Source organism: Dermacentor silvarum, chromosome 6 (genome assembly GCF_013339745.2).
Source record: "Dermacentor silvarum isolate Dsil-2018 chromosome 6, BIME_Dsil_1.4, whole genome shotgun sequence".
NCBI lineage: Eukaryota > Metazoa > Arthropoda > Arachnida > Ixodida > Ixodidae > Dermacentor > Dermacentor silvarum.
Window position 1 is genome coordinate 7789015 of NC_051159.1, and position 14936 is coordinate 7803950.

General features: G+C 50.1%; 1 protein-coding gene across 1 annotated transcript in view; it reads left to right on the plus strand.

Annotated features, from left to right (window-relative positions):
* The window catches only part of LOC119455273 (uncharacterized), a 191245-nt gene that overhangs the window by 75814 nt on the left and 100495 nt on the right, over positions 1-14936 (plus strand). Inside the window, exon 5 of the mRNA XM_037716676.2 lies at positions 4096-4126. Coding sequence (XP_037572604.2) covers positions 4096-4126 — 31 coding nt within the window. The remainder of the gene's footprint in view (positions 1-4095; positions 4127-14936) is intronic.

Here is a 14936-nt window from a genome sequence, read left to right on the forward strand (position 1 = left end):
AGGTTACGTAGATCTCAACTTCATTTGAGTCTGCCGAATTTCTTGCCCTGTCGCGTTTTAAGCAGCCGCGCACCTATGATTGTTTGTACGCGGAACGCTTGGGAGCACTGTAATCACGACGTGCAAGCAGGCATATCATGTGGTGTGTTTCTTTTTTTTTTTTTTCGCGGGCATCATAAGTAAGCTGAAAAACGTTAATACTTAATAGATAGAAATACAGAAACAGTTTATTCGGACTTTTTTTCAAACCGCGCTGCAACTTTCTAATTGGAATTTTTTTCCTAGCTTCGTTGCTTCAGAAGTTGGTTACTTTATCTTGACTAATTATCTAATTAAGAAAAATACAAAAAATAGCGTGACACACTACATACAAAAGTGAGCAACAAGCATTTGGTCGCATCGTCTTAGAGTGCATCGGCATATTTGTAAACTCTGGCTAAAGTTAGCTGAAACATCCTGGAAACGAAGTGTCGTAGACGAGACTGATGGAACTTTTGCCAATGTTCCCAAGATGTCTGTCCGTCCGTCCGCTAAAGGTGCACGTTAAAGAAACCCACGTGGTCAAAATTAACCCGCAGTCCCCCACTACGGCTTGATTCATAATCAGATCTTGGTTTTGGCTCGTAAAGCCCAACAATTTGATTAAGCTAAAGCATTTCGCAAGGAGCTTCAGGTACAGTATATCACACTGCAATAAATGTTTATTTATTCTTCTGTCGGGCGCGAAGAACAGAAACGCATCTAGTGAAGCTCGGGCAGGAAGCCTGCGGGGCGCAAACCGCTTATTCGACCGTGATTTAGGGCAGCAGCATACTGTCACGCCGACGTCAGGTCATTTTGGTGCATACTTTTCTCCCATACGTCCAAAATCCGTCGTCTCCTGCAAGTCTCTGTGATCGTATTTTGCGATAAAGTTTTTATTTGCGTAACACATGCATGGGTGAGAGATTAAATTAAAGCGCGACGGAGTTTTCTTTGTCCTCTTGCAAAATTGCGAGCAGCGTCGTGGACCCATGTTTTCACGGCAAGTGCCGTCATGGCAACGTTTCAGAAACCGCGCTTGTCTGGGTACTAATGTGCAGTGCACTATGCAGGATGGCAGGCGTCGATAAGTATTTGCGGCCAGCGTGGGCTCGCCCTTGCGAATCGATAAGGTCGCGCCACGTGTCTGTTTTGGTTTTGACAGGGTAACTGGCGGGTGAAACTGCCTGCCCCCCCCCCCCCCCCTTCCCCTGTCCCCATGTTTTCCTTTACCGGACTTCCGAGTCTCCACTTCCCTTGAACTGAAACTGGTCGGAAACGAGTGGGTCTATTTCAGGAAACTCAGCGCCATCGTCATATCCTGTTGGTCGATAAAGGAGCATTTCGTTTATAAGAAAGGAAATATAGACATTTGTGGTTTTTTCCAACCTCTGACAGACTCCGTCATGAAAAAAAAAAATTGCCACGTACACTTTTGTCACTGACGAAGAATTTGTAACGCCTCAACAATCAATCACTACTGTACTTTTTTTCTTCTTTTTCTCTTTTTTTTTCTTTTTACTGAGCGCTGCGCGTAGATAACGATAATACTTGCTTTGTACCGGTTTTTTGTTTGGTTGCCTTTCTTTTCCTGTTTTTTTTTCTTTTTTTTTTGCTAGAGGCCTTTGTCACACGCCCATTAGGCACTTCGCGAAGTCGTTGCTAATGACTGGCGGTGGGCCTCGCCTACTGCTTTCGCTTTTACAGTTCACAGTGACCGAGGCCTTGTAATGTACATATATGAAGGGGCCTCAAAATCGTCATATCACTTGAGCAGGTGTAAGCACGGTGCTTAGCTTCCAGCTTGCTACCGTGGCACCAAAATCCAAATCGTATAATAGACTGCGTAGGTTCCACGTTATCGAAATCCGCTACGACGACGGTATACGGCCGAAGCTCTGAAAACCTACGAAATGGCATCATATCTAGCATACAAATTAAATGATTGCACCTGTGTTATTCATTCAGCTGTTCACAAATGACACGCGAGTAGTATAATTAAAACTGGAACACTCTAAAATGACATAATTATGCTAAGAGATTTGATATAAAATTTAATTTAATGAATATATTTTCCTGCACCACACAGACTGGGACGTTGGCGACGTTAGCGCATTTGTTTCGGAGGTCAAATGGCCAGTACTGTTAGGAATATGACATTTCTGCTTAAGTATACCGTACCCCACTCCCGTACGAGGGCTGCCCTTCCATACTTTTCTTATGGTCATGAAACACGCGAATGGGAGCGTTTTATGTAGCGCCCGCCGTGGACGTACCGCGGCGCTGGCGCAGATAGGCGGCAGGCATTGGAGCAGGCGCAAGACGGACGCCATATGCGTTCTGTGCGTACGCCGGCGACTGCGCAAGGAATAAGGGCCCATTAGTATCAGAGGCCTATGAGCATTATTGATGCAACATGCCATTTGCTGCTCCGTTTAAGTACAGTACGTGCTCGAAAATTTTAACGCGAACTATTCCGAAACAACTCCAATGCATTGTTTCCAGGGGCACCTTCATTTGTAAGAGCTGCCTGTAATTGAGACTCAAAAACCTACACTTGACACCTGTGCATGTGCTTAGAAACAGACTAGAAAGCGAGTAAACTTCGCACTTCAGCGTAAATACGCATAGAAGGCGTTCATTCCTGCTCGTTAGGTGTTCGTGTTTCAATTTTGGAGCCGTGTGCACCTCTGCCCGTGTGGTGACAGTGATCCTTCGTGAGAGCGACAATGCCAATATTTGTTATGTGTCTGCGTGTCGGACCGGTTGCGATGCTGCAGACGAAAAGGCATCTTTGTTCTGTTTCTCTGCCGACGCTGACCTACGATACAAGTCAAAGGGACTCACTTCCGCGACGACAGACTCTCAGACCCACCCGCCGTGGTTTCTTAGTGGCTATGGTGTTGGGCTGCTGAGCACGAGGTCGCGGGATCAAGTCCCGGCCACGGCGGCCGCATTTAGATGGGGGCGAAATGCGAAAATACCCGTGTACTTAGATTTAGGTGCACGTAAAGAACCCCAGGTGGTCCAAATTTCCGGAGTCCCCCACTACGGCGTGCCTCACAATCAGATCGTGGCTTTGGCACGTAAAACCCCATAATTTAATTTTTTTAGACTCTCAGACCCGCCGCGACAGCCCTGTGGCGTTGCACTGCTGAGCTCGATGTCGTAGGTTCGATCCCGGCGGAGGCGGTCGCATTTCAGGCGGGTGAAATACACAAACTCTCCTGTACATAGATTTAGGAGCGCATTGTAAAGACATTAGAGGTGTTCAAATGTTAGTCAGGAGGCCTTCTCCATTCCATGATTGTGATTTTTCACGTAAGGTCCCACAATAAATAACTTTCTTGTAATTCTATGGTTTTATGTGCCAAAACCACGGTCTGATTATGAGGCATGCAGAAGTGGGGGACTGCGGATCATTTTTGACCCGCCGGGGTCTTTTATCGTACACACAATGCATGGTACACGGGAGTCTTTGCATTTCAGCTCCCACCGAAATACGGCCGCTGTGGCCGGCATTTCATATCGCGCCCTCGGGATTCGCAGCGCCACGCGGAAGCCACTACGCCACCACGACGGGTAATATAAATTTCAAGACCTATGGCTTCACTTTTGACTGGAGACACGTTCGCATGTGTGGAAAACATTTTCATGTCACAGACGTTATTGATGCAGACGTGTTTTACCATGTTTCTAGACGTTTGTGTCGCAGCACCTTGAGCGATCTAAGCTCAAAGCAGACGTCATTCAGATGATTTTTGACGAGCCTGCTAGATTATACTTACTTCTCTAAGCCGAAAGAACAGCCTCGTCCAGTGACGCTCTATCGTCCACTGACAAGACAGTTGTTTGTAGTTGCCGTCTTAGCGGCTTTGTGAGGGCAACAGTTCTGCCCTTTCGTTTTATGCAAACAGACTAACTGTCTGGCAAGGAGATGCGTCTCTAGCACAGATCGAAATTCCTACGCCAGGAGGTTTTAAAATATTAGATTTTACTTCTTTTAATCACTCTTTTAGAGTCATTTCATTGCTTTCATTGTTCCTTCCTTTTTATTTTTTTTCCTTCTTTCAGGACACACTTTATCCTTTCGGCAGAAGACCAGGTGAGCACATGGAAAGTGGACGACAGGGCCATCGTGTGGGTACAGCGATTCGCAGAGTCACTAATGAAGTGTTTATTTCGTACAAAACACTCGCATTCATATATAGTGTAAATTTAGTTAAACTTGTTCAAAGCAATTTAGTTCGCCAATTTGACTAATGCTTTGGTCGTAGTGTGATACGTCGCTGCATACCGAGTTAAGTAAGTGCATGTTACTCAGCATTATAGTAGACCCAGTGATCTAGCCAATCCTGCTAAAGGTCAAGCAATGTTGGATGTACTTTCATGAAATCCCTGAAAATTGGAACCGAAATTGAAAAAATTCCTCGGCCCTTCCCCTACCGGGAACAGGGGGGCACGCGAAGCTTGTCACACCCTCAAAATAGGGTGTCGCGTTCCCTGATCTCGGGGTTCGCTGCCCTTCGTTGACGTTGGACTTCGGTAAGACAGGCTTTTAACGTGGTATCCTCTGCCTGCCGCTGTAACCGAGCCTGGGCTTGGGCTGCCTTGAATGCAGGATCCGCACGACGAGCGCGAGCCGACTCCCGGCAACGTTGAAGGTGCTTCTCGTCGAAAGCGGCCTGTTCCGCCGCTGACCAAAAAAAAAAAAAAAAAAAAAAAACCGTGTAGGCTTCCCAGCCGTTTGCTGAGCGTGCGCTGAAAAGGCGACCCGATGAAACGCGCGCGAGGCCCTTTCCTTCCCTTTCCCTTCCCCGGCGCGCGCCCGCTCCTGATTGGGTGCTCTCGTCACGTGTTGCGGGCGCGCGCTTCACGTATTTCACCAGCGGTCTAAGCCTTTCCCGCTGTTTTCCTTCACTTGCGCGTGACGGTTATTTTGCGGTCACATCTACAACGGCACCGACACTTGTGAGGCATACGAGGGAAAATTCGTCGGCTCCGTGAAGAAGGTTAACCAGCGAAGCTGTAACGTGCGGCTCCGGTGTTTATTACTGAGTTATCTCGAGTGTTCATTAAGGTATTTCTCAATTAGAGGTTACACATACGTCACTGACAGTATGCCCCCAGTCCGCCGTTGTCGCTTGCGTTCAATGTCTCGGGTTTGCTCGGCGGCGGGGTTATCAGTATTCGCCCACAATTGCCGCTTGCGGTTCTTTGAAATTAAATTGCTTCAAAATTAAATCTATCCGTTACGTAAGACATAAGTGGCTCATACCCCCATAAACTTGGCTTCCCGATTACGGCGACAGAAGAGAAGTGAAATTCCCACGCTGGAATGGTTAGAGGCAACGCAGCCAGCTGTGGAAGCAGACGACGACGACGTACGCGTGAGCAGTGGCGCGAGCCAACGAGCCAGCTGCGGAAGAAGACGAAGACGCTCGAGCCAATTCTGATGATGATAGTTTTCTGCGGGCAGACGATTTTTCCTAGGCATATAAAGCTTTGCTTTAAAAATTCAAAGCCCTTCCCCTGTCGAGAAAAGGGGGGTAAGCGAAGCTTGTGGCAAGACGACACTGTCGCAGATGTTCCGTTTCGTTTGCCTAAACTCAGGGTCTGCGGCTTTTCGCTGACTTTTGGCCTCAACATCACGCTCCCGGATCTCGAGGTCCGCGGCTTTTCGCTGACGTTTCGGCTGGGCTTCGGAAGCCCTCATGTTATAATCGGACGATAAGCTTCGCTGAACCCCGTTTTCTCGACAGGGGAAGGCTTGGTTATATTTGGGTACCACGTGTTACAACGGTACTTCAAGAGCGCGTTACAGGTCCCCGAGCCCACAGGGGTATCTGCCATTGAGCTTGGACCTTTTCTGCACTATCACCAGGATCGGTCCAATTTTTCAGCGTGGCACCACCACCGCCGCCGCCACACATATGAGCCTATAAAGCTTTCGCTTAAAAGTGAGAACGAACGCAGTAGCTCGCCTGATTATGAAGTTCATCTGACAGCAAGGCGGGCACGTTAAAAGTAAACTTTCAAAGTAAAAATTACTTCAGAACTCATCTCACGATGACTGTCGACGTTGATGCGAATAGCAATCGAGCAATGTAGCGACAGACCATATTCCTGAAGTCCCGTTTGTTTAACACGTGTAGTGCTAATTGTGAGACTTTCGTTGCTTCGGCAATATGCCACATACTCCGATATCATCCCACTTTGCTATGGCACTAGCTTGCCATTGTCGCCCATGAGCATGGAGGCATGATGACGACTGTATGACGCCGACGCAGTGAGGATGGAATGACGCAGAAGGAATGATAATGATGGAACGACAAATGCGTATAGTTATGACGTCATTACGACAACGAAATGTCCATTCTTAAATTAAGTATGACTATGGTATAACGACGACAACAGGACGACGATGACATGAGGATAACTGTATGACGGCGCAGGACGATGGCAAGTCGAGTACATCGGGATGACGACGAGTGTATGGTGACAATGACGTGGCGATGACTGTATCACGAAACATGTATAACGACGACGGCATGAAGAGTCGGATGACGTAACTGGAGTGACGATGATAGCACGATCACGACAGCATCACGATGACGGACTGACGATGGATACATGATAGTGACTGACGATGACTGCTTGACAAGGACGCCCTAATCACGATTGCATGACGACGGTATGATCGCAATACGAGTACAATGACGAAGAAAGATTGATATCGATGAAACGACGAAGCCGGTATGACGACGATGGCACGACAATGGTATGACGTTACTGAAGCGAAGACAATCATAAAAACTCAGTGGGACAACGACGACATGACGACGACTATGTGACGACGATGGCGTCATGACGACGCCATGACCATAGTCCGGACGACAGAGCTCGAATGAGCTCACTGCAATGACCACGACGGCATCACGACTCCGACACTTACCTAGTGGTCCTAGCTATTTAGACCACTTGGTCGGAAATATAAGGCGTGACGACGGCAGCATGTCGAGAGTCAGAGTACGAAACTGGAATGACGATTGAACCTACCACGACGGCATCACGATGGCGGTGTGACAACGAATGCATGTCGACGGTGGCTTGACGGCGATGGCAGGACTAGTGCCGGATGACAAGCTGGAATGACAGCGATGCAACGACCACGACGGCATCACGACCACGAGCCCATACACATTAGATAGATAGATAGATAGATAGATAGATAGATAGATAGATAGATAGATAGATAGATAGATAGATTATATTGTAAACTTTTTTGTGTTGATTGTGAACCCGCCGTGGCGAATCAGGGGGTATGCGTCGTTCTGTTGGCTACTACAAGGTCACGTATTCGATGCCCGGCCATGGCGGCAACGTTCGGTTCCCTATAAAAATTACCGATCCAGCTTTTAGCATCCGTCACTTGAGATTTGGCTTTTGTCTGCCGTAAAATAGGCTTGAAGAAAAAAGTCGCAGTTTGCCCGAAAGCGAAGCATCAATTGCGATAGCAAATTAGTAGAGTGCTATAGGGAGTAAGAATAGTAGTTTATCGGCTGTGTAAACTTGGACACATTCGCTTACTAACTGAATTAGCAAGCATGGTGTCAGCGCGCAGAAACAAACATGAATAGATCACACTCGATGACCGCAGACAACCGCTGTCAAAACGCTGGCGTGAGCAAGCACGGTGGCAGCAGCAGCAGCGAGCAAAGGTTCGTGCGGTCTATCGCTTCAACGGAAACTGAGCCGGCGAAAGCACAGCGCATACAAAGGTAGGAGCCGTGTGCACATCGCCTTCACGACCGCCCGCAGCCGCGCAAAGTACAAGTACGCAGCTTCTGGCAGAGTAGAAGATGCACCCTCTCCCACCCGCGCTGCCTTCCCGCTTTCCTCCGTTCGCGTGCGAGATTGAGCTAGCCAGTTGCCCTTTCGCCCGGTCGCAAGATAGGCAGTTGGTGCCGCGGCACAACATCGCCCCCCCCCCTCCCTCCTATCCCCCCACGGCCTTTCGCGCAACGGAATACATCGTGTTTGCTCTCCGCTGTGGGTTCGCTCTCTGTGAAAGCGCGCGTCCCTCGCACGCTTTCACTCGCACATACAACATACGGCGCGCGTCGACAATTTTTATCGCTCTTGGAATTAATACGGAACCTCATGGCGATGGCGACGGCAAAAATCCTTTTTGAGTGTTCATATAATTCTTATCGCCATAACAAAATCACGCGATGATTACGAGGTGTAACGCGAATGTTTTGGTGACGTGGGAGGCTGGCGTAAAATAAAACTACCATCCCGGGGGTGCTCCAGATCCAGAGGGCGGACAGCGTCTAGAGGGATGCGAATCCGCATGAATTCCGGAAGCCGCATTAGGCCTGACAGCCGCATCAGGTCCAGTTCCAGACCCAGAGGAAACCAGACGGGACTGGTTCTGGTTCGGCGGGAGCGACCACCTGGGCTGATATTATCCGTGGACGACAGGCAGAGGTGAGGTTGGGGGCATCCGCAGAGCATGCGACAGGAAGCGCGCATAAAATGGCACAAATTGAACGCGAGAATGCGAATATGAGGGAGGTTATTAAAAAACTTACGTCCCGAAATCGCGGAGATCAAACACGCGAGAGGAACGCGTCCTCCGCCTGGGTCCGCTCCGTTGGAAACACCCCAACCTATGGAGGTGCCCATAGCGGAGGGCGAACATGATGAGGCGAGACCCTCTAAGAAACGAGCAGTGGCTTATTAGCAGGATAGTCTTCCGGGACGCGCAAAGTCAGAAATTCGCGAAATGTTTTGAGCGCTCAGCGACAGCGTAAGGCAACTGGCGGAGAAGGTCTCCCAGATACAAAGTCAGATGGCCTTTATAGCTGAAAGTATGAACAAACGGGTATCAAAATTAGAATCCTTCCTAGAGAACGTGATGTTGCCAATCTCTGGTCCTAGCGTCAATGTCGTACCACATGCTACCATTGGGCCCCCTATAACTAGCGACAATCCATCCGCAGAAAATGGGGACAAAGGTAGAGAGCAACAAGATGGCGGGCTCAAATGAATTTTTCATTCGATTCCCACCGCCGCCGGGCACCCACTGGTTCAAATGGGTACAAGCGTGCTCCGGCCTGGCGTTCGGCTTTCCTCTGGGGTGATGCGCTTGGGAAAGGAGCCTGCGCCCTGAATTCCCGTCGAAACCAACGTGAGCACGGAAAGGGGCTTTCTTAAGAAGAAAGCGACTCTGCAGTAGTACATTCGAAGCAATCCCGAAAAACCGCATGTAATCCTGATTCAAGAGACCCTGTCTGCTGAAGTGAATTTATCGGGGTATCAATCGATTATCGGTCAAACTGGGGAGAGGTGTATGCACCCTTGTAACTCGTAAGCTCACGTACATCACTCAAGACCTGGGAATGGCCACCTGTAAGGCGGATCATGTGATGATAGAAATCATACCATGCCATTGAGACGCCACAGCGTTTTCATTCTTAACGTGTATAGTATCCCCAGTGACCTTCGCCAGCGTTTCAGAGCGCTTCCAAGGAATGGCAATCAACCTCGTAGGGACTAATGTTTTGGTGATAGCCGGAGACTTCAATGCCCCGCACTACACGTGAGGCTACATGTACAACACGGTCAAGGGAAAGGAGTTATGGCAGAATGCTACAGACTTGGACCTTACGCTCGTCACTGGTAAGTCTTCTCCGACCAGATTGGGAACATCTTCGTGCAGGGACTCGACTCCGGATTTAACGTTCGTCAAGAATTTGTCTAAGGCGCAATGGACTAATACTGCTGTTGATCTTGGCAGCGATCATTATATCCTTGCTGCACACTTTCCGACAACCCCCAACAGGCAGAAGGAGTTCTTCTTCACGGATTGGGACAAGTTCCGCAAGATAAGGAATGAGCGCCCACCTCCAGCCACCAACTGAGCCTTGAGCAGTCGATGGACCAGATCAGGGAAGATATCAAGTGTAACACTCACACCATATGCGCGGACCTTCCCGTGCAAAAGATGGATAGTCGCCTCGCCTATCTACTAGAGGCTAAGCAGTCACACCCTCTCAAAGCAACAATGGCACGAGGTGTGCAACTCGGTTGATGGTCAAATGCGGAACGGTCGAAACTGGAATCTTTTAAAGCATCTTCTGGACGACACCAACACAAGGTCCAACCAGCAGCATGTGATGGCAAAGCTTCGGCATACAGCCACACGAGCCAAGACCACTGAGGAAGTTCTGAACAGCCGGGTGGAGAAGTACCTCCCCGTTGGTCCCCGGCAAGAGACATCAGTCGCCTACGCAGACTACCTTGGGCCACCCAACTTCGACCTGGATGCAGAGATCAGCACGGAAGAGGTTAGGAGGGCGCTACATGAGCTTAATAGTAAGTCTGCTCCTGGTCCGGACGGCATCACAAACAGGACTCTCCGTAACCTGGACGATCACTCGATAGAATACCTGACAGAAGTCATCAACGAGGCATGGAAGGAAGGCAAGGTTCCGGAAGCATGGAAGAGGGCGCTTACAGTACTCATCCCCAAACCTGGCAAATCATCAAGCCTGGACAAATTACGACCAATATAGCTCACATCCTGCGTAGGCAAGGTCGCGGAGCATGTCATACTCAACAGGCTCACTTCGGTCCATCGAACACGAGGAACTCTACCCCCACACGATGATTGGCTTCAGGGCAGGTATGTCCACACAGGACGCCATGTAGCTCATCAAGTGTCAGATAATCGACAATGACACGCGGGACACTCGGGCCATCCTTGGATTAGATTTGGAGAAGGCTTTCGATAAGATAGCCCATCCATTTATACTGCAATCGATATCCGAACTTGGTCTGGGCGTAAGATTCCATGACTACGTCACGTCATTTTCGCACCGAAGAACGGCGACTCTCCGCGCAGGAGACATGATGGCGGAAGAGGTGGGGACTTGGAACAAGGGGCGCTCCACAGGGCTCGGTCATCTCGCCGACATTGTTTAAACTGATCATGTTTGGCCTTTCCAAGACACTCTCACGAGTCAAGGGCATCAGGCATACCATCCACGCGGATGACATTACCATTTGGTGTGTTGGAGGAAGTGACGGACAGGTTGAGAGTGCGTTACAGGAGGCCATCGAAGTCACGGAGGACTATCTTCGGCCCACGGGATTTAACTGTTCGGCTAAGAAGTCAGAGCTTTTACTCTACCGCCTCATAAGAAGAGGCCGCAATCCCATGGGCTGGATACCACTGTCTGACAGCACCCTTTCTCTTCGCACGGGCAAGGGAGACAAGACTCCTAGGGTCGACGCAATAAGAATACTCGGTATGGTAGTGGAATCTACCGGCTCTAACACGCATACTATAATCAAGCTCACGACCAAGACGGAGAACGCAGTACGTCTCATCGGAAGGGTGGCTAACCGCCATCATGGCCTTAAGAAGACAATCTGTTACGGTTGATTAACGCCTTCGTGCTTTGCCACTTTGCCTACGTGGCGGACTATTCACAGATGGTAAAGAGCAGAGAGGAACAAACTAAACACGTTGCTCAGGAAAATCACAAAGCAAGCCCTGGGTATACCGATCTTCACCAACACCAATCGTCTCCTCCAGCTAGGCGTGCACAACACTCTAGAGGAGATTGCAGAGGCTCAGGAAAGAGCGCAACTTGCCAGACTCTCCACGACCAGCCGCCGGTAGGAGGATATTACAAGAGCTCGGCTACCCCCCATCTGCAGAGGCACCAAGAAAATGCCAGTTACTACGGGACATACGCGATTTGATCTCCGTATCGCTGATACCAAGAAATGCACATCCTGAATATAATAACGATAGAAGGAAAAGCAAGAGCTTCCACCATACTCAAACAGATCCAGGCAGAGGGGCGTAGAGCCTGCTTTGTTGACGCGGCCGCATATCGGAAGGATGCTCCTTTTCTGCGGCAGTGGTGGATTCCAAACAGCAACTCACGAACTGTGCATCTGTACGAACCGGAGATCCGGCGATAGCCGAGCAGGTGGTCATTGCCTTGGCGATGCTTGATGACAGCAGCGACGTCATCTACAGTGACTCACGCTTGGCCATTAGGGCATTTCAGTGTGGATTGATCTCAGAACAGGCCTTTGGGCTGCTTCGTAAGGCAAGGTCCGGATAGAATCAAGCACCACTTGCTTACTTGGTTTCCAGCCCACGTTGGGCACATGGTAGGTGTCCCCACGAACCTCAATGAGACAGGCCCACGCTGCTGTAGGCGCACTGACTGACCGCGCTGGCGCTGTAACGGCCGAGGATAGAGTTACGGATGGTAGGTACGCGCCCGCCACTTATAATGAGCTTATTAAACACTTCTATCTCTCGCGGCGACAATACCCTCCTCCTCACCCCAAGCTCACCAGGCCTCAGGCACTGACATTCAGACTTTTGCAGACAGACACCTATCCCAATCTGCTCACGTTACATGCAGACATATCCGGAGATTCACACTGATGACGCGTGCCCTGCTTGCGGGGATAGATCAACACTTTCGCACAAGCTCTGGGGATGTATCTTCAATGCAAGCCCTGACCTCAGCTCAGCTAGGTGGGAGGCGGCTCTTCCGCAACCCACTCCTGGCTGAGCAACGTTGGGCTGTCCAGCAGGCCCCCGATGCGGCCGGCAGGATAGGCCTGTCGGTCCCGACGTGGGAGAGGCCCGCGACGTGCTAATACGCGTTCTGCAGGACTGAAAAAAAATAAAAAGTTATTGAATCAATCAATCAATCAATTGCGTTTTGCTCTTGCCACGGTCTGATGCCGATTGGCGCTTTCGGCGGCTGCCCGAACCAACGCATAGTCACTTCATCAGCAGAGGCGAGATGATTACGAGAAATTGCGCCGTCTCGCTACGGCACAGGGGGGTGCACCGCGAGCAGCACTTCGCTGTTCCGCGCGCGTAATCAGGTAAATCGAACGAAACGTACTTTGTCGCCAATTATTTCGGTCGACTTGGCCATTTTACATGTAAAAACACGGAACCAGAACTTTATGAAGACTGTCTTCTACTTCATAATATAAACACGTGCCGTAAAAATTGTTACGAATAACTTGAATAATTTAATAACTTGCTTTGTTTCTTCTTGCAAATAAGGTCCACCTGGCCATATAGTTCACCCGTGGTGTCGTCATTTGGGTAAATCTGGTAGGCTTTCTTTTGAACAGAGTGTTCGAATAATTGAAAACACACTGTACACTGTAGTCCCTTCGTTGCCCAGCAGCCTCAAAGAAGGAGGGGCATTCTTCGCCCCTTTATCTTGAGCTTTGGCGTGCCAGGTGTGCCAAGTAGGCGCCCGCACAGAGCCCGACAACGCTTTTGTCAACCGCGGAGTGGCTTAGAAGCTTTTAAATGTGAAGCATTTCTTGGCGAACCTTTGCCACTTTGACAGTATCTATCTACGAGTATCTATCTATCTAGCCGCCTACGACTTGGTGCCCTCATGGTCGTTTTGTTAATTTGGTATGTACCAAAAGTGGCATAGGGTGACAAGAGTGTATGACGAACATAAATGATAGGTCATGATATTGTCACGGTATTATTCCCCAAGAGAAGCGTCGATGAAGAAGACGCTGATGATCTTGCGCGTCCTCTCGGCCATATGGTTGAACGCTTGATCGCCTTGTAAATATGCTATAAATACGTTTTCTTATTGTGTTTGCCTCCACGTAACATCTTGGTGGAGGTGCTGGGGGTATAACGCAAAGCGGAGCTCCGCAGCGACCGCCAAGTTGCCACTCTAGGCATGTTTACCGGCGGTGAAGCTGCGTCAGCTGCGGCCGCCATGCCAGCCGTCATCGTGGCTCCAACCCGTGACCCTGGGACCTTTTCGGCACTGCTGGCGACGACGTCGACAACTGGCTTCGACTCTATGAATGCGTGAGCGCACATTACAGGTGAGACCCAACCTTGATGCTGGCGAATGTAATATTTTATCTAAAGGGAACTGCGAATGCCTGGGTCGATAACAACGAAGAGGAGCTCACAAGTTGGAGCGTTTGTAAGACTTCACGAGTTGTTAGGCCAACCTGCAGGCTGCCAGCGTGCCGCCAAGAAAGAACTTGTCTCGCGTGTGCAGACGTCCACCGAGTGGTACTTCACGTACAGGGTCGTCCACTCTTAGTACGAACACGGCGCCGCGTGGCCGTGCTCCGCGGAGCGCCAGCGCACATGGCGCGACCGCGCATCGAAGCTAAGCGGCGCAGGCGCACAGGGGCTTGGAAGCGGGGCTTCGTGTCGTCTGACAAAGCGCGCGAGCGAGCCGTGTATGTGCCACCTGTTGTCTGCTAAAGCACAGCGCGCTCGCGCACTTTAGCAGACGACGCTTCACGAAGCCCACCTCCAAGCCCCTGTGCGCCTGCGCCGCTTAGCTTCGATGCGCGGCCGCGCCGTGTGCGCTGGCGCTCCGCGGAGCGTGGCTACGCGGCGTCGTGTTCGTACTAAGAGTGGACGACCCTGAACATTTAGGATCTGCTGGCCCTTTCCGGGAAGGTTGACGCCAAGATGACAGAAGCCGATAAGGTCGTGCAAGTACTGAAAGGGATCGCGGGCGATGCGCTTAACCTGACCCTGTTTAAAAGCTCTTCGACAGTCAACGAGATTATTACTGAATGCCGACGCTTTGAAGATGCTAAAATCCGATGTATCGCCCACCAATTCGCCCGCTTTCCGAACACGTGTGAGGATGCTCGTATGCCGACTTAGCCTTCAACATCGGATACTATCACCCGCATCGTTCAACGCGCAATCGAAGCCGCTTCGCCCGCACATTTAATGCAAGGAGAGCCCAGTCCAACCTACAATATCCCTTATACAATTCGTTGTTCGTCAAGAACTGGCCAACGTCGCCCTTCAAGTCATCTGCTCTGTGAGCCACCTACACTTACCCTTC